The 19,728-nt window shown below is 43.8% G+C and overlaps 1 protein-coding gene across 4 annotated transcripts; it reads right to left on the bottom strand.

Moving 5' to 3' along the window:
- Positions 1-359: 359 nt before the first annotated feature.
- On the bottom strand, positions 360-18,498 carry MAP3K8 (mitogen-activated protein kinase kinase kinase 8). Of its 4 annotated transcripts, none has more exons than XM_015282087.4 (9): positions 18,058-18,498; positions 16,494-16,618; positions 15,228-15,588; positions 12,356-12,520; positions 10,563-10,824; positions 7,589-7,695; positions 4,059-4,211; positions 3,178-3,424; positions 360-1,668 (listed from the first exon to the last, which is right to left on the bottom strand). In XM_015282087.4, exons 2-9 carry the CDS (start codon positions 16,526-16,528, stop codon positions 1,535-1,537), a joined length of 1,464 nt encoding a protein of 487 aa, XP_015137573.1. In that variant the 5' UTR covers positions 16,529-16,618; positions 18,058-18,498; the 3' UTR covers positions 360-1,534. The 4 variants fall into 4 exon arrangements, with proteins under 4 accessions (XP_015137573.1, XP_418581.3, XP_025004129.1 ...); XM_418581.8 differs by having other exon boundaries at positions 18,438-18,498; XM_025148361.3 differs by having other exon boundaries at positions 15,228-15,457; positions 18,438-18,498.
- Between the last annotated feature and the right edge of the window lie 1,230 nt (positions 18,499-19,728).

The following is a 19,728-nucleotide window of genomic DNA, read 5'->3' as shown; positions in this document are numbered from 1 at the left end:
GCTCTCCTCAAAGCAGATGGCCATCTAGAGATTTGCAGCCAGCACTGGGCAGCTTGGCTATTCCCAACTGGCTTGGGGTTTTTTTTTGCAGAAATTACCATCAGAACTTAAGTGCTGCACATTGCACACAACTGCTGTGCAAGAATCAGGCAGTTCAGAAGGAGCGTTGTGTTCCAAGAGTGAGATTTTGTCAGAAGCATTAGTTGTCTGCTCCGAGTCCAAAATCTGTTAACAGCACTCTCTGCCCAACACTTCAGCATGTGCAACAATGCCCGTAGCGTAACTGGGTCGTGGAAGGAGACATACAGTGTCACAGCCCCACACTGCTTTCAAAGAGAAAAGAACACAGTGACCACTTCTCAAGGCACTGAGCTGGATTTATTCGTTTGACCGTATCAGTATCAAACTGGAAATAATCTGTTTAAGATTACATGTTAGAAAGGAGCAGCATTAAATAACAGATGTATGAAAAAGAGACTGTGCTTCAGAAAAGATTCAGTGTACAACATACATAGTATGCCATTTTAACAAAAATGCTTAAAAAGAGTCATCCTAAGCATCAAAGAGTTTTATAAAAGTTTACGTTCTCATCCCATGGGATGTACAGAACTATGCAGTTTGCATAGTTTTACTATCATCCAAAACATCGTGTTTCAAATGTATGAGGCACAGCAAGAACAATACAATTCTATTTCCATAGGAACATAAACACAGCTTGTCACTAATGACACGCTTTCCAAACCGTAGCGCTCACGCCAATCATACACAAGTTTAAAGCATTAAAAAGCAAAAGTCTGGAGATTGCCCACTGTTACCAATATGAACTAACACTTGCCCTACCCTTGAAAAGTAGCTGAGATATCCTTGCAGTAGTTGCAACAATGAAAGCAGGTGGAGCCAGGAACAACTTACTGTGCCACTCCCAGAGCTAACAGATACAGCCAGATACTCCCACCGCCCAAGGAGCAGGGGACAGGGAAGATACAAAGCTAAAACATATCTGTAACCAAGTGATGCTTTGACTCCAGAGACATCCGATAGAAACTAGCTCAGCTTGAGGAAGCTCCTAATTTACATTGAGAACGACCAGAGAACCACTGGCCAGGCTTCAAAGACTGAACAAAGACTTTTGGGGGGAAGGTTCTCACTAAGGACAGCTCAGACAGACCAGATCTTATGGCCCGTATGCTTTGTTTTTTTTTTTTATGGCAATACTTGCAAGCACATCACATAAGCTTTACAAAAGTGTAAGGCCCAGCACAGGAAGGTCCCCCAGAATAAGACATTCCCTGCAGTGTTCTTTTTGTTGTCTTCTTGTTGGTCAGCCAGTAGATGCACCAATAGCATTGCTTGAGATCAGCTTATCAGAGCCCCTAAGGGTTTAGCTTAATCATCTGTGCAATTATAAACTATTCACATTTTACAGTCTACAATGGCGATTTTTTGTATGTACAAATTTGAAAATCAAGTCTTAAAATCAAGTTTTAAGAGGTAGAGGTCCATTTCTGACCTGCTGATAGAAAATGTTACTGGGTCAGTCATATTCTAATGCTGGCGGTGCCCTAACAATATTGAAGTAACCAGCAAGAGCTCCAAGGTCTATGTAAAGTGATCTTTGCCTCTTTACCAGGTCCGACTCCTCCATGCTCCCAGTACACAATGAGGAATCTAAAAAGAAAAGACACAAAGCGTGACATCATTGCACAAATAGCTGCATCGATGCAATTTCATAGTTACAGGCATTATTGGAATAATTAGCCTAACATTTGCTCTTATTTGTTTGTGCTTTAGAAAGCTTCATTTTTAAAGCAAATATAAAATAAATCTCATATAAAATAAAAGATAACAAACCAACCCATAAATCCAGGACAAAGAAAAGTAAGCAGCTTGCTACTGCAAATAGCAAGTGCGCTCAGTTGCTACAAAAAACCCTGTCTGTTGGCACAGCTAGGCACAGCTTCCTCATTTTCTGGGCCACAGTGCTAAAGGAGAGTTTGGTGCAAGAAAAAACTCTGCTAGTTTTCTGACAGTCGAGAATTCCCCTTCATCACAGGGGAATTTTCATTTAAGTAAATGACATCCCCTTTGTGACAATATAGAACAAACCTGGGACTGTCTGTCTCAGATTATTTTCTTCCAAGTCAAGGTCTGAAGAAACTTTGCAGCTGCAGAACTCCCCTGAATACTTGTACAATGAGTGTCTTGGAATCTCAGGCACCTAAATTAGAGTTCCAGTGTAATGGCCAAATATTCTTTCATCTTCAAAAGAATTGATTGAGATGGCCTGTGCTGGTCATAGGATTATGCACCCACGAGGCAAAATCCAGGAGCAACACCACTATAGATGTACAGGCAGTGATTACTTTAAATGTTTCATTTCAACAGTTACTCATTAAAGCATCCAAAATTTTGCACAGGTATCTCTTCAAATAATTATTGCAATTAAATGAACCACTCGTCCGGGCTCATTTTATTAATGCCCTTTATCAGGGTGATCCTAACATATTTCAGAAGTAGAAGAAAAGCATTTTGAAGCCTGCTAGCAAGTTGCTGACACCAAAATTCCCTTGGGCTTGATACTATCTGAGGTGACACGTTTTTGGTTTGGGTTTTTTTGTTTGTTTGTTTGTAACTGGCTCATGTGTTATCCTTCATAGAGCAATTATCGATGCACAAGGGAGCTGAATTCTATTCCACAGTCATTACCATTTTTAAAACAAAGGGCTTGTGCTGTGGTCAGCATCATTACAGTTAAATTTTGTGTGCGTCTTATCTTTAAAGAGGCAGAAGTATTTCTTTTAATGGCAGTTGTTGAAACTCTGCTTGTTGAACGACAAATCACTGTCATAAATAAAACACCTGTAATACAGGGATGAATTAAGTCATCATGGGACAGCAATCTATACTTAATGAAAAACTGCCTCAGATGACTGCCAGGGCCTTTTCATGAGCCAATCCTTCTGGAGCTGCAGAATTCAGGCTAAGTTCTCCTGCTGAAGCCAATGAGTGTTTTACATAACATCTAATGAATGCTGGGTCTGACCTAATCTGATTGGGATTTCTACTGATCTCCTTCCAGAGGCTTTTGGAGTTTAGCTCATTTCAAAACACTCTATCAAGCTGAAGTTTGACACAATGTAAAATCTACAAAGCCAAGGTAAGGCTGATATTACTTACCTGTAATGTTTTCTGGCAACTGCAGCTCCTTCCTTGCAAGCAGTCTTTTCCTTTCAAACAATGCTGAGTCCAAACTCTGGCAACGTGGCTGGTCTTCCGGGGGTGGGTGTAAGGCTTCATGTTTCAATAACTCTGCTGCAGACAGTCTATGGTTAGGATTCCTTTCTAGAGCTGCTTCTAACAACTCCCTCATGGAAGTGCTACAGTCTTCAGCAATGTCCTCTAAAGGGGGAGCTTGTTTGTGTATCTGTTGGAATAATAATTAAAAAAAACCAAAACCACTGATACAGTTACTCCAAAAACAATGGAAAAAGCAGTCACAAATAATCACCTTGGAGGTCTGGGAATTCCTCATTTACAACTTACCACCTCTCCAAACTAGTATAATCAAGTAGAACATAATATGTAGCAACAGAAAATCCACCTTTTTATCACATTTTATCATAAATTTTAAAACTCAAAGCAATTCCAAGAAAGTATAAAATCCAGTGCAATGCAAATTCACCAGACTTCTGTACCACAGCATATGAACTACACAATCAAGCTCTGTTTTTATCTGTAGCTTCTAAGCAAAACAGACCAGCAGCAGGACAGAGATGGACTTGTTCCAATCAAGTTTCACCCTGTTCTATCCCTGCTCTTGCAGAAAGCCCAAGGCCTGTCAACTTGTAACAAAACCACAGAGATTACTTCAGCTCAGTTTCTGCCTTCCACTAAATGATCAAAACTCACTTCTTCCCTCCCTCCCCCAAAGCAAAAAGGATGATATCATCTCTCTGACAAATATTTTGATAGTCTTTGTATGACTGATGCTTTCCCAATAAGAGTACAGGAACCCCTTCAGTGGAAGCAGAGGTATGTTTTTTTCTAGGGGCACTCACAATATAAAGGTAGGATGGATATGCAGAACGAGGATATCTGTTCACCCAGGGCGGAATGCCAGTTTGCATATGAATAATAGTAGCTCCCATGCTGTAGATGTCTGCTTTGGTTGTGTGACCCCGGCACAGGATAACTTCGGGGCTCATGTAGATCTGTGAAGAATAGCCAAAAAAGACTAATCAGCAGTGAAAACAATAAGCAATGTCCAGCCATGATATGCTGTAATGTGAAACACACACATGACAAATCCCTCTGGTACCTGCAGCCTAGAGACCAAGCACTAGCTGGGAACAGATTTTCTGCTCTGTTACACTGAACAATACACAAACGTTTGGGCAGAGCTAGCTTTCTTAGTCTTCTCTCCGCTCATTATCCAGTAACCTCCATGGTGGGGCACCACCCTAAGAAATGGGGCAGCGAGGCACAAGCCAGGTCTAAGGCAAGGCATGGATTAAAAGCCAGCTCCTGCTGTGCAACCATTCCCCTGAGCAGCTGTTAAGGCAAGCATCTCTCTCCTACTTCTTTTTAAACCAGAAATTCCCAAAACCTAACACTAATTCCTAAACCAGAAATTCTTTGCCGTGCAAGTTATCGTTTCCATCCAAAATTTTCCACAGAAAAGCTGAGATCTGTCAGAGCAGTGGAAGCACCCTGAGAGTATCTCCCTGCCAGCTGAGCTGGGGTGAGAACTGGGATGTGAGAGGCACTGCCCGCCCACCACTGCCGTGTACCCGGCCATGCGCAGGGGGAAGGTTTCAGCACTGAGCTGTCCCAGTTGCCTCTCCTGGTTTCCATTTTTCCCTCACCCAATCGTCTTCTAAAGGAGCCAAACAGATCTTTAATTAGTTCAAGTCACCCTGCCACAAAGAATCACATTAAAAGCCATTAATTGACACAAGGGCAGGAAGTTAAATCATCGCCGCATTGCTGGCCTGCTCGCTGCCACAGATGGAGAATGGCCGCAAGGCTCACGCAAATACCATGGAATATTTCCCAGTAAATCACACATCACAACTGCAACCAGAGCTATGGACTGGAAGCACACACACAGGAGCACATCTGGAGCTGCTACTGACTCCTGTCCATTGCTTTCCTCAAAGCTAAGGTAGAAAGAGGCATCTGCCACACTTAGGCCGCATAAAGGCCAAAGAACAGAATCCCATTTTTATGAAATAAATAATTAGAACTGCATACGATGCGAACAGTGCAACTACAGTGAAATCTGTACAGATGAAAAGCAGTTACTTTCTTGAGGAAAAAAAGATGCTGGAAGTATAACCTGTCTGCAGTTACAGTCAGAGTGTGAGAAAGGTCAAGACACACCCCGATTGCTCAAGGACAAAAAGCAAACATGAGATGTGCACCCACATTGTGTTTTCAGACTGATTTCTTCTGGCCCTGAGTTCAGTTGCCACCAAGGTGGGCAGCCCAACCCCAGATCGTGTCCCATTGCCACTGCTCTCTCCTGCTGGGCTGGTAACCCAGCCATATCAGCCATTTTTTTTAAACACTGTGCTAGTTTTAGTTTAGCATTCTCGCGAATTAACCGCACCCTCAACATTTAAATAACCTCAGCAATATTTGCAGCTGAAGCTTGTGCAATTTAACACAGTGACAGAAGCATGGCAGTGCGTAGCTAGTGCCTTAGAGGAGAACGCAAACTCCAACTGCGGCCTCCTGAGGGGAAACCAGTCCCAGTGCAAGAGGAGCCAGGCAGTAACTATGAAGGAATCTGTATGGTAGCAATACAGCCCTAACAAGGGGAGGTCATTACACAGCCACATACAGAAACAGCCCTCCTGGACAGCTGCACCACTTCTTAAGGCTGTGTAACAGAGGTGTAAAGCTTGGGAGGACTTTGGAGCAAGAGATGAGATCTTACATGGAAGAAATGATAAGAAAACACTGCTATGAATCCAAAGAAGGCATTTGTGAATGACTGGACTCCATAAAACTCAGCATGAGTGCTGTGGGTCCAGTAAGCACAAAAACTCATACGCTAGCATTCACAATGTTCCTGTAAGTCTCTGACTGGAATTTGAGCATCTCTTTTCCCCGTAATCTGTCCACAGCCTTACTTGTCACCCACCATGCTGCAGCAGAGCACCGGGATGGCCAGTTCTGAAAACCAGCTGCCTCTCTACACCACTCTGTAGGGTACAGCACACACCAGGACCCTGAATGTTTTAGGGCTGCATGGACTGTCTGCTTTCTGTGGGCATGACTGCAGGTGCTCAACAGTGCAAACTCATTTTTGCTTCCCAACATTAACTTGACCTGTCCACCAACAGCCAGGGTTGGACCATCACCTGCTCCACAAACCTACAAAGTGCACATCTAAAACAACTCTATCCTTGGGAAATTGCGTACCAGGGCTTCCATCTCATTTTTACTATCATGTTCCTTCCCCCCCACCCCCCCTTTTTTTTTTTGATTCTTATTAATAGCATGCATGCACCCACACAAATGATCAAAGCACATACATTAAATGCCAGAAAGCACATTACTTCCAATACAGTAAGCATTTTAAACTCTTAACTCCTCTGACTAGAAAGCCAACACAAACAACTGCTTGAGTATTTTCCCAAATATCCTGAAAACAAAATCAAACAAGCTTGGCATTCTGTGAAATATGAGTTTACCCTACCCTTCCAAGGAAGCGAGATGCTCTCTGTCAGTTACATGAGTATCTCTTCCACACACATGCCTATGCTGTGAAGAGCATCAAAATAGTAAGTGCCAACAGTTTGGCTGGAGTGTTTCCTGTAAACAGCCTCCTCTGGCAACAGAGAGCAAGCGAAGGTCCATTTGCAGCAGCTATCCAAGCTAATTGCTGCTGCTTGGCTGTTTGCTAAATAGCCAGTCTGGAAACACTTCGGTATGAGAGTACTCAAGTGGTGAGCAGGACCTTTCTGCGTGTTCGGAGTCCAAGTCATTGAGAATGTTTAAAAGCCTCTGCCTCCTTTGCTGTAACACCTAAGCGTTTTACCAGATAATCATCAACCACGCAGTACACAATCTCCATAGGACATAAGGACTACAGACATGTGGGAAGTGCTAAAAAACCCACAGGTTTGTTGTTTCCGTGGTTTCAAAGGTGGAGTGCTGTGCAGGTCACCCCAGTCAGTGGCTGGTATCTCAGGAGAAATCTTTCACAGAGCAAAGAACTAAATTCCAGTCTGAAGCATCTCTGACCAGCAGCTGATGCACTGCAAACCACCCTCCCCTGCATACTGTTCCTTTGTTTGGCTTCAGAGCATCCTGACTTCCTCCTTGACTTCAGGTTGAATAATCACTAGCAAGTGGGACAGCAGAGAAGGTATCACAGCTTTCAAAGTGTTACACCTGACTCTCCACTCAGCAAGTTCCGAAAAACAAAACAAAACAAAAAAAAAATCATTAAAAACTTACAAACAAGTATTAACATTAAGTAATATACGTATTTACTCTCAAGCTCCAAAACTGAATGTGGGCATCACAGTCACAGGAGTGATACAACACACAGATTTTTGTCCCTCCTGTGTCTTACCTCTGTTCCTCTAAGGTCTTTGGGATAGTAAATGTCCTCAGTCATTTGAACACTTAGGCCAAAATCCACCAACACGGCCTTAGTTGACATAAACACAATGTTGCTCGCTAAAAGGAAAACAAAAAGGTGGCATTTAAGGTTCTAGCACGTTGGACATTTATTTTACAACATGACTGTTTCATTTGGATGTTTGCCTGAAACAGGAGGCCAGCACAACCAGTCCCAAGAGCCAACACAGTCCTTCTGCTAGCCAGAACACGTCTGTTAATGATCCAAGACCAATTTTTAATTATATATCAGAAAATCAAGCAAGACTGGTTTGTTTAAAAGAAGAAATCAATGTCTGGTCATTTTCCTACCAAAACAAAACAAAAATAAAATAGAGTGAGAAACAGACAGAGAAAATAGCTGAGGGCAAAGGATCAAGCTGGGGGGTTGATGGAGATCTCTGCACAGCCAGTCTCCTGGCTTGCTCTGAGGAGCCTCCCTTGTCTCCAGGGTTGCGAGCATGCTGTGCAGCTATTGCTACAGACAACAAAACTGTGGTCACCAAGGGATTTCTTAACACTAGCAAAATAAATGAAGAACTGAGGCTTCTCCACGGCTGCCATACCTGTCAGCAGCAGCGGCTCAGCATAATGGAAGAAGATAGTTGTAACAGTAAGAAAAGGCGGAGAGTTCCCTGCCTGAATTGCAGCACTATCTAGGAGCTTCATTCACTTTCCTTCATCAAACTCTGCCTAAGGCACAATGTACTCAGAGGCTTTCTTTGCAGTTGTATTTCTGGTCAAATATTTATGAACGTAATGCTTCTTTTTAAGTCTTGAGAAATTCTTATTCATTTCTTCTGCAGCTACAGACAACTCTCCAAGTTATGCAAGAGAAATATATTTTCCCCCCAAAGCAAACAGTGGAGTCAGGTCATTTCCCATCTTGATAGTGTCCACCATGACCATACAGTGGGAAGAGACAGAATTTCATTTCAGTCATACTGATTCCTCAAATGATCTCCCAGAAAACTGCCTACTTACAAGTAGTATGAATAAATGAATAAATCAGTAATTTTAAGTATGACTATGAAGATATAGATTTTAAACAACACATAAAAAATCATGCAGAATGCAGCATTGCCATAAATGTGGCAAGCTTTGCTGCCTCCTTGGGATTGCACTCAACTCCAGTTCATTGTCAGGACACAGGAAGAGAGGGACAGCTCTGCTTCAATCCTTGTCTGACACAGCTGAAAAAGCCCAGCACTGACCCTACACTCAATTAGGCCACAACAACCCCAGGCAACATTACAGGCTTGGGGAAGAGTTTCTGAAAGACTGCATGGAAGAAATGGGCCTGGCAAGTGTCGGTCAGTGCTCGGCTAAACATGAGCCAGCAGTGTGCCCAGGTGGCCAAGAAGGCCAATGGCATCCTGTTTGTATTAGAAATAGCGTAGCCAGCTGGAGCAGGGAGGTGACTGTCCCCTTGTACTTGGCTCTGGTGATTTAATAGCTTTCCAACAAAGGGTTAAAATAACCCACTGCTAAAAGCCAACAGAAAGCGGTTCCTGGCTCAAGGAAGCCTTTCTCTCACTAAAATCCCAATCCCCCCATATGTCAGCATGACAGACTCAACAGAAGAGGATTAAATCAGGAAGAAATCAGATGTATGGGTAACAGCCTTTTTCTGTGTCAGGTATCTGAGGCAGGGCACTGGGTAGTATTCTAAATAAAGCTTTTACTAATATCACAGAATAACAGAACCATTCGAGCTGGAAGGGACCTTTAAAGGACATTTGGTCCAACTCCCCTCCAAGGAACAGGGACACCTACAGCTCCATCAGGGTGCTCAGAGCACTGTCCAGCCTGACCTTCAGTGTTTCCAGGGATGGGGCATCCACCATCTCTCCTAGCAACCTGTTCCAGAAGGCACTGGTAATTCCTGATGATCATCTTGTCAACTAATTATTCTAACACTTAAGTTTGAATATTTCTATTTTACACACACAGAAAGAAAAAAGTCTAAGCAAAAGTAAGCTAGCAGAAGAGATATGTCTCAATTAGAAGCACTCTTACTATAGAGTGGCAGGCAGATTTTATCTGTCTGCAGTGGGGAGATGCTGGGAGGAATAGTATTCAATATTAAATTATATGCAGTGCATTAAAGCGGTATGATAAAGCAATTGAATATTATTCCAATAATTTTAGTTTTAATATCAATATATTTTGATGATTTACACAAGTTAATGCCCAGGGGATTTTAAAAACAAACAAGCTAAAATTTGAAATAATTGTTAAAAGAAAAAAAAAAAAAAAACAATAGAAATTACGTAACTAGTTCCAAAATGGAGTCAAACTGAGGAACAGCCATGCACAGGCACAGAACTATTAAAAGCAGGCACAAGAAGAAGACAGGAGAGATTTAGGTTGAATGCCAGGGGGAAGTTCTTTACCAAGAGTGTGGTGAGGTGCTGGCATAGGCTGGCCAGAGAGCCCTGGAGGTATTTAAGGCCAGGTTGGATGGGGCCCTGGGCAACCTGGTCTAGTATTAAATGGGGAGGTTGGTGGCCCTGCCTGCAGCAGAGAGGTTGGAGCTTGAAGATCCTTGAGGCCCCTTCCAACCCAAGCCATTCTATGATTCTATGAAAGGAAATATTCAGGGCAAATTTCCACGGAAAGAAGTAAGTTTCTGGTTTAATGCACTCTGATAATTTTGCTCAAACTTCTTTTGATTTTTATTTCAAATCTGCATTGCTCAAGAAAGGCAAAGGACCTATGGCTTTTGAATCGCCCTCTCCATTAACGTAGCAATAAACTGTGTATATAGCTTATCCGAAGAACCCGACCTTGTTATTTGTTGGCATGATCCAGTTTCTCCATCCCTGTGATGCAAGGCCACACACCCCACCTCTGTAGTCGGCCCTTGAGGAGAGCCCCACCCTGATCTGGAACAGAGAGCACCCCAAGGAACCAAGCACACTTACGTTTGATATCATGATGGATAATCCTTTTGGAGTGGAGAAAGTCGAGCCCTTTCAGGATGTGCTTTGTCACCCAAATTATTTCAAATTCCCGCATAGGCCCACAGCTCTCCAGCTTCTCCATGACAGATCCTCCCTCCCCAGCTTCCATGAAGAGATGGATGGTCTCATCCCACAGAATAGCTCCGTATAATTCAGCAATGTTTTCATGACGGAAACATGCCTGTATTTCTACATCTGATGGTTTGAACTGTTCCACTGGCACCTAGGAGGTGGAAACAAAACCACATAAAAGCAGCTCAAAACCCAGGTTATTTATACTAATGTTAGTTTTCCTACAGATTGAAATGGAAGAAGGAAGCAAAGGGCTCTTAAATACTTGTTTAAATACAAAGCTTTATTTTGATCCTGTGTTTTATTCCTTTCTAATCCAGATACATCCTGTTCAAAAATGAGAGAATTTTTGGAATCTTGCCCTAATAAAAAGTGCAGTCTTCCAGAAAAAGCAATGTAGCAACAGTTATTCCCGTCAAAAACGGGCAGTTGTTACGCAAAAGCTCTATGCAAACTTCCTGGTGAAGGAGATAAAAGTCCCACTGCTTTTTCAGCTAGCTTCATGCAGTCTCATCTGCTCTATGAGAACTGTACACCCTTTTGACACGTGGATCAGTGCTTGCAGCACAGAAACGCTCAACACAGTCTGCAGACTAACAGTGCTTCACATCATTACTGACCTTGTTTAACTCCTTATCAGCCTTCTTTTATGGCTTCGGAGAAAGGAAGTCCTCTTTAAAGTGAGCACTCAGCAGCACTTTATTTATTTTAAAAGTACTGATGGCAGATTACTAAAGCAATGGGCAATGTTTGCTTACACTCAGGAAGGCTATTATCACTCTTTTATTCTCTGTCCCTCAGGCTTGTGGCAGTGAAGCAATTAACACACTAATAATTTTACTGCAATGAGAAACATTTTTTGCACATTCAGAAACATTAGATAACTTCAACCCTGCAGTGGGTTATGCAGGACTGGCAAACTAAATCCATTTCTAGGCTCATACGTTTGGCAGGAGGGCAGGACATACAACTCCTTGCCTATTCTGTTGTGTATAGAAGGCAGGTACTTATTCATGAGTGGTGGGGTATAGACAAGTATAGCACCTGACCTTCTACTGACTCTAAATGCTTACTACTCAATTCAGAATAGTACATTGAAAGGTGAGGTTGAAAGAAAACACAGGCTTACATTAACATAGAGGGGTGGTCAGCAATTTCCTAGAGACATCTCTTAAGCTTATGCTGAGTTAGCGTTCAAAACGCCATGAGAGTTGCACATAAGCTGAGGTCACTGAGACATTAATGCCACTGGAGTAACAAAAACACATGTTTGAAAGTCCCAGTCCAAGGGTGGGATCCCAGAACCATCTGCAGCAGCAGGGTTTCGTTATCACCTCTAGCAGGGACATGACTCCATGTTGATACATTACTGCCACAATTACTGCAGGACAAGCATAAATTCTTCCATTTACCCCAGCATGGCTGCAGGGGGTAGCAGGCCTGCCCACAGGATAGCTATACAGGCTTTCAGACACTTCCACGGTGCTTAAACTTTTCAGGTCTCAAGGCTGAAAACAAGTTAACAATTAAAAACATCCATTTCTTCTGCTATATGTAAACCAACAGAACATAGGCAATATTCAGCCCAGTAGTGGAATGTAATGCAGATATATTTAAAAATACACTACATGCTCCATGTCACACAGTATCTGCACACAGATAAAGCTACTGAACTAACATACCAGTTTGCATGCCATTCGTTTCTTGGTTTCTCTATCTTGGGCCAAGTACACCTTCCCAAAAGCTCCTCGTGGAATAAAGTCAGAGCCAATATTCCTGTAAGTCAGCTTCCACGGAAACAGGAGCACATCCGAGTCAATCTGATAGCGGCCATTCTTGGGAGTGATCTGTGGAGTTAAATTACAGTGAAATAATAAATCACACTGAAGTTAAAACTACATCGAGTCTAATTAATCTTATACATGGGATGGAAAAAAAATATACGTAGCTTATGTATGTACACAATGCACGCAATCTGTTCAGCAGTCTTTATTTAGAAACACCAAATGGGAACAGCATGTGAGGTGTGGCATCCATTCACAGCCCAGGCATCCACGTTTCTCTCAAGTGACTAACTCACAAAGTGTAAGTTGCAATTAATTGTCTTGAAACAACAACAACAGCAGCTGGGTTAATGAAATTACCAACCTCTTGTTATTAGATTTACCTGCACATGTTTGCCCTTCCTGCAATCTGCTAACTTGTTATGCCACATAGCTGTTACTCACAGGCTATCTTCTATGATGTGAGCAAGAGTTTCAGCATTTCCTAATATCAAATGGACAGCTACAAGAATTTCAATTTTCCATCTTGTATCAGAATTTCTGCTGTTTAGTAAGCAGTTGAAGAAGTCTGCTGTGATTTCACCAACTACATTCTTGCAGTTCTACACTGTAGCTGAGAAGTGACCGGGAGTCACACTATCTGCTTTAGGTGGTAATGTGTAGAGAGCCTTGGGTCTCTGCGCTGCCACCAGGGCAAGGAGGCTCCTCTAGAAGTGGTCCTGAGCATCCAAGTCAGTATCTTGCTCTGAATTGTCCTGTGGAAGAGCTGCCTCCCTCTGCATGTGCCAGAGATCAAACTCCTGACTGTAGTGATGCAAGTCTTGCTTTAGGTTTGGTGTTGGTCCTGAAGTCTTCATATTCTCTTAGTTAAAGCAGCACTGAAGTTTCCAGCAAACATGCTTCTTAGTAAATCAGGGATATACAGCATCACCAGTAACCAGAATATTATTAACCTATTTACTGATAGGTAACCAAGATGCTTCAAGACATACAAAAGTAGATCAAAGATATTTATCACCATCTGTCACATGGTCTCACCGTGCTCAGCTCTTCTGCAGCCCTTTCTAAGATAACAGCATCTTAGAAGATTACCGGTTTTAGATTTAAGATGTCACGCACAGAATCTGTGCTTTACCTTGGTGCTTTGATTTAGGAAAGTATCATCTTCACTGCTGAAACTGGCACTTGTGACTAGTATTTAAATATGTGAAAGAAGTTAATTCTTAGTTAACTTTTGGGAGGGTAAGTTCTTAAGTGATGCGGAGGGTGCCTTTTTAATACAAGTGCTTTGCTTAGGATGAGCAGAATGAGCCTTCCGTGGTGCTTATCAGAACTAAGGCAAAAATTGTACCAGCACCTGCACCTCCTCTACACGCTTCTATGTTTCACAGGCAGAGACTAGTTAATCTGTGTGTGTTACAGCTGTCCTGGTAAGCAACACAGACACAGGGTGGATCTGCAGAACAGAAGAGATCAATCGAGCAGGCTTTACATCAGACTGGATCCTTGCCTGACACTGTGAACTGAACATTCTCCTGTGGCTGTAGACTGCCGTCTTCCAGCTTTGTTTCAGCTGAAGGAAACTCAGCCTGGGCACTCCGAGGCCCTTCACAGTGCAGTCTGTGGTGTAAGCAGACAGCCAGGAATGCTCCTGACCCTGACTAAGGAGCGGCAGCTACATACAGTACAGAGGTACCTGTTGAAATGCATGCATTGGTAAGGCCCTGCCTTCAGTCCTCAGTTGCTCAATGAGTCACGTGCACCTAATAACACCTGGTTCATACCAATTGTATGCATCTATAGAAATAATATCCAAGCAAAACAACTGGGAGTACATAGAACAGTGCCTACCTTATGTATAAGAAACATTTAATATTAGTAATTGTCATTTCAATGTTACAGTTCAACAAGTGACCATTTTGCAATATTCCCTCAAAATCAGGATAACACATTACACTTTGCTGTTTCACACCTAAGAAACTGGCAAGCCTCAAGCAGTGAATCCTCACGTACAAAACACACTGCATGCAAGGATTTTAGATGACAGATCTAGAACATATTAAGAAAACAAAACAGCAGGACAAAAATACATGAATAAACTTCCATTTCATGATTGGTTGTTTCCAAAGCAACTCATTTTTAATGGCAGTTCAACGACACCAATATCTATAGGTGTTTGTAGAACAAAGGTCATTTTAGGAATAAAAATAATTAACATCTCTCAAGACATTGCATCTATGCTTGCATTTAATATTGTGTGATATTACATAATATTGTAATTCTGAAAGTTGCAGTTGATGTTGTACACCTTTTCTCCTTATATTACCATATTTTACAACCTTTTGTGCAGATAATGAATTCAGAATAGATTCTCGACCTTTACTTGGGAATTATGCATAGTGAGTGATCTCTGCTACTGCATGAGCAAAGGCACTGGAGAACTCCCATATGCTCCTTGTAAGCCCTCACAGCTGTGGCTTTTGCTTTCTTACTGCACGTATTAAGCTTGCCTCCAGCACTGGGAAATGCTTTCTAATCTCCAGGCTACCAACAGGCAACACAGAGTGCATCTTTCTGAGAGATCTTTCTCCACAGCTGGCTGGGACTGCAGGGGCTGGATCTGATGTCCTTCGGGATCCCTTCCAGGCTCAAGCTTTCACAGTGAATAACAGTCTGCCTGTAACTGCTGGGACTGGAGGTGATCTCCACTTAGCAATAACTTCTAACTCCTATACCTACCAACTTTTAAGTGAAAAGAAAAAAGACATACCATATTCAAGAGGATTCCAGATTCTTGCTGTCTGCATCCTTTAAATTGTTTTGCAGTGTTAGACACCTGATTTGCAAAAGCAAGCAGGTCTTCCACAGTCCCATATTTGACGGAGGACATCAAAGATACCTCCCTCTCACAAAACAGTAAAGATTCCGCACGTTCTTCATTTTGATTTGCCTCTTCACACATCGTAATTAAGCTGTCCTCATAGACGGCAAGGTCTCCACCTGGATAAAGGTTTTCCATGATGTCTATCACTTCAGACATATTTAAATTAGTTAGCAACAAGTCAATTTCCTCTTTGCTATCACTACCCGTGCTCATATACTCCATTACTGTCCACTTTGCAAAACCACTCCTGAAAAAAAGAGAAACAAAACAAACCTGAAGACATTTTTTTCATCTGAATTTGTAGTAGCAAAGCAAGAAGGAAAAGAAGTGGTCAGAGTGATAAGTAGTTAATAGTTATTAGGTTAGATTAATTTGTATTGAGAAAAGAAAAAGTCATAATTAGTAGAAGGGGTGAAGAGGAGAAGGAGAAAAAGTCTTCATTAACAGCCTTCGTTTTGGAAGTTATTTGTGAACTCCTCCAATCATTCGATCTTGGAATTTACATGAAGTTTCTCAATGGAGGTAGTGACACAGTAAGGAAGCATGAGCCAGTTATGTTTTGCTGGATATGCAAAAATGAAGGAGCACCCTCAGTACCACTGCAAGGACTCATGATTTGGAAATGGATGACAAATAGGGATACAAATGTACCATATTAGTACAAGATTTTGTGAGCAACTTATGTGATGTGTCCAGAAAGAGGAGATCACAGAGCAAAGCTAATAAGCATCCACCAGTAATAAACACCTGTTAGTATCACTGCATGAAGCACCTTCCCTCATCGGCTGAGATACACCACCCACCTTTTCTGCAAATGACTGACCAGAATTAGACTTGAACTGAAATTTTCACCAATTTACAAAAAAGTCAGAAACGGAGTTACTATGAAAGTAATGACCTTCCAAAGCAGTTTCAAGCACTTTGTTCAGCTCTTACTGTTCCCAACAACAACTTTTAAGATACATCTTGACCATTTGGCTGAAATGGACTTTAGCTCTAAGCAACTGGATTCAGTATCCCAAGAAGTCCTTTCTCATCCCAGATTCCCCGCTTGAACCAGAGTTATTCTACCCAAGTGAAAGACATGCATGGTCAGTCATTAGTATTCCTACACACACAGTTTTCAACATGTAAATGTCTAAGTACCCTTACCTTATATTTATCCCGGTTACATCACACGAAATCATCAAAAAGGTCTCAGTATAATGGGTAAAGACGTCATGTTTCTCAAACCCGTATTTACCACTGCTGATAGATTCACAGTGTTCCTTTGCAGTCTATTAAAAAAAGCAAAACAAATAAAGCCATGGCACACCAGCTCAAGCAGAAAGACTGGTTTATGCTCATATGATCATTTGTTTCACAGGCTTCATGGAAAGTAAAAGTAGTAATCACAAGGCTGAGTGAGATAACAGGGGATTTTTTGCAGAAAAAGATGACAGCTAAAAAGAGTCAAGCTGCTGTATGATCACCCAGATTTCCAGGTACCACTGCAAAATAAGTTTTCCACGGTTAGGCCTGGAGTTTTATTCTCTCTGCCTCATGCTTGCAGATAGCAAAGGAGAGACGAATCTTCTTTTCCTCCAGCAGCACATACCCCATTTAGAGAGCTCTCATTTCCCTTTTTCATAAACCACCTACTCTCAGTTAAAGATGACAAGCAAACAAAAAAAAAAATACTTAGAAAAGAAAAAAAAATAAAAAGAAAAGAAATAAGCACAACCTATTTATCTGAAGCACCACCAGCAGACTCAGTCCCCCGAGGTCATGAAGCAATGCAGCTTGCCCAGATACAGTTTCTGGTTATGATCACTATCTCAACATCCCCGCAAGGACGTGGAAGCTTTGTGGCACGTATTTCTCATGGGCTGGAGAGCGCTTACGTCAGCTCTAACGTCGAAGAAAAATGAGTAAAATGATGCAGCTGGCAGAGAAATTCAGACCATGTGCTGCAAGCTCAAGAGGCAGGACAGGAAAACTCGGCATGGGCGGAACAGAAAACGGCATGGAGAGAATATGCGGTACCGCATCCCCATTTCCAAAACCCTGCGATGGGCTCAGCAGCCTGCAGTCTGCGTGCTGGCACTCAGTATCAGGGCATGGAGGGGGACCCCTCCACCCAGGCACTTATCTAGCAGGGTGCTGAGAAAGGTCAGGGTTTTGTCAGCCTACACCTATACAAGACATAGCAGAAGCCCAAGCTGTAACCCCTAGCATCTCACCCTACCACGCTACTGCCCTAAAAGCCTGTAAGTGGTTACTCTCAATTATAGAGCAGATTTCTAGCCTTTGCCCCACAGCTGGACTTTTATGATGCCGAATTACCGGGAGCAAACAGAGAAGCATCAGCCAGTCTGCTAAGAGGAACTGTGGGGCTGCTTCTAAAGAGCAAGGCTGGGTTACACACCAACCCCGGGGGACTTTCTGCAGAAAAACACGAGCCTCCAGAGGCCCCGTCCCTTGTGGGCAGAGACAAGCACCACAATTAAACTAATTCACTCCTTGATAATACTTTCATACAATAGACCACAGCGCAGCTGAGAGCAAACACAGCTCTCCATAAGCTCTGTGCCTCAACGTGTTCCCAACCCACAGCGGGAGGCTAGCAGTACACTCAGTTCCATACTAACCCTTGTGTCGGGTGCTTAAATAAAGCTTTAAGTCTTTCTGTACAACCGAGGTATGCTGAGAACTCACATCACTAACAGTGTCCTACCTGCGTTCTCACCAGGAATCACGGTATATCTCAGCTTGAACTCTCAGGTCAGTTGCTACAGCCCGGGACTGCTTCTCCAATTCTGTCATTATTTCAACACCACCACGTGAGCCGTCTGCCTCCCAAGAATTTCTTTTTCCCGTTTATGACGAACGGCATGTCCTTAAAACCCCCCTTTCTGAGAAAAAGATCGCCTCAACGCGTCCTCATACCCACCCTTAGCAAACAGCAGCAACCGCACAGCGGGGAGAGCAGCTCCGACGGAGCCGACCCGCTCACCTGCGGGGGACGGCTCCGCTGCCCCTCCCGCTCCGCGGCACCTCAGGTGCCGGCAGGTGCCGCCCGCCCAGGACCCCCGAGTCCCCCCGCGCCGGGCTTACCTGCGGGGCGCCGGAAGCCTCCCGCCCGTCCACCCGCCCGCTCTCAGCCGGCGTCGGGGCCGCTCGGCCCGCAGCGGGAAGCCCCGGGGGCGGGCGGGGCGCGGGGCGGGCTGCCGGCCGCGTTTTCTATTTCGCTTTACGGGAAGGCGGGAGCCAGCGCCGCCCCGCCGGGCTGTGCCGCCGGAGCTCGGAAAAGTGGCGTGGTGTTTTCCGCACCCCACGCAGCGGCTGAGCGCGGCCGGGGAGCTGTGGCTCTTCCCGCCGGCAGCGCTGTGAGCCCTTCCCGGGGCCGCCCGCAGCCCCGCGCGACCCAGAGCGCAGTACCCGTTCGGTAACGCAACCACGGTGTAAGCGTTGGCTAAATAAAAGTTGAGCTGGAAGTCTGGTGGAATTTAGGACAACAATGTGTAGGATTTGATGGCGGCATTCGGATTAAAATGCTCCGGGTGCCGGCATTATTAGCTTGGCGCTTGCTGCAGGGCAGCGCTGCGCTTCTCGTCCCAGCGGCAGTAACTCCGGCAGGGCTGTGCTGCCCCGCGGCCTCTGCCGGTGTTTCATCGGGGAGAGAACGGCACCTCCGGTCACCGCAGCCCACCCTGCACCGCGAGTACCGTGGGGCGGAACCCGCCTCACCGTCCCAGCAGACAAGCACTGCATTTTCTGTCTATTATCTGCATTATAAGGGACTATTTGCGTCCATAACAAAGCTGTCATTACAGATGTTTGGGACAGGCTCCCCTCAGGGCTTCACTGTTTGGGTATATGTGACTCCTTTTCTGTTTGTTACCCAGACACACTGACTGCCCTGTCTGAAGGTCGCAGGTTCATCCCCTGCTATTCGAAACAGTTCAAAGTATGGCACAAGTGGTGTTCTGATGTGCTGAGGGACCACGATGCACTCAGCGCCAGGACAGCGTGCATAACCCTGCCAGCAGCACTGACCTCTGCTTCCTCCTCCAAAACACAAAGGTGATAGATAATATGCATTGGCAAACCTCTACTAAGAAATATGTACCTTCTGTGTCAAGTTTGAAGTGGTTCAGTTGTGCTATTCGGTGTGTTTGCTGAGAAATGCCTGGGAAAATGTGCGAGAAGGTGGAAGATGATGAACTGAAAATGGAGGAAGGCAAAATGGAAGAAGTTTAGGACAAAGGTAGGGTGTAGGAGAGCTAAAAGGGAGAGAGGCCTTTGGAGAAGAACTAGCAGCAGCTGGAAGGAGGGAGGTTATAGGATTGAATGTACCCCCAGCCAGTTTACGGATGACACCAAACTGTGATGCAGTCAACAAACC

The sequence above is a fragment of the Gallus gallus genome, chromosome 2 (genome assembly GCF_016699485.2).
Source record: "Gallus gallus isolate bGalGal1 chromosome 2, bGalGal1.mat.broiler.GRCg7b, whole genome shotgun sequence".
NCBI lineage: Eukaryota > Metazoa > Chordata > Aves > Galliformes > Phasianidae > Gallus > Gallus gallus.
The sequence above is the reverse complement of the archived record's forward strand: the minus strand, read 5'-3'. Positions and strand labels throughout refer to the sequence as shown.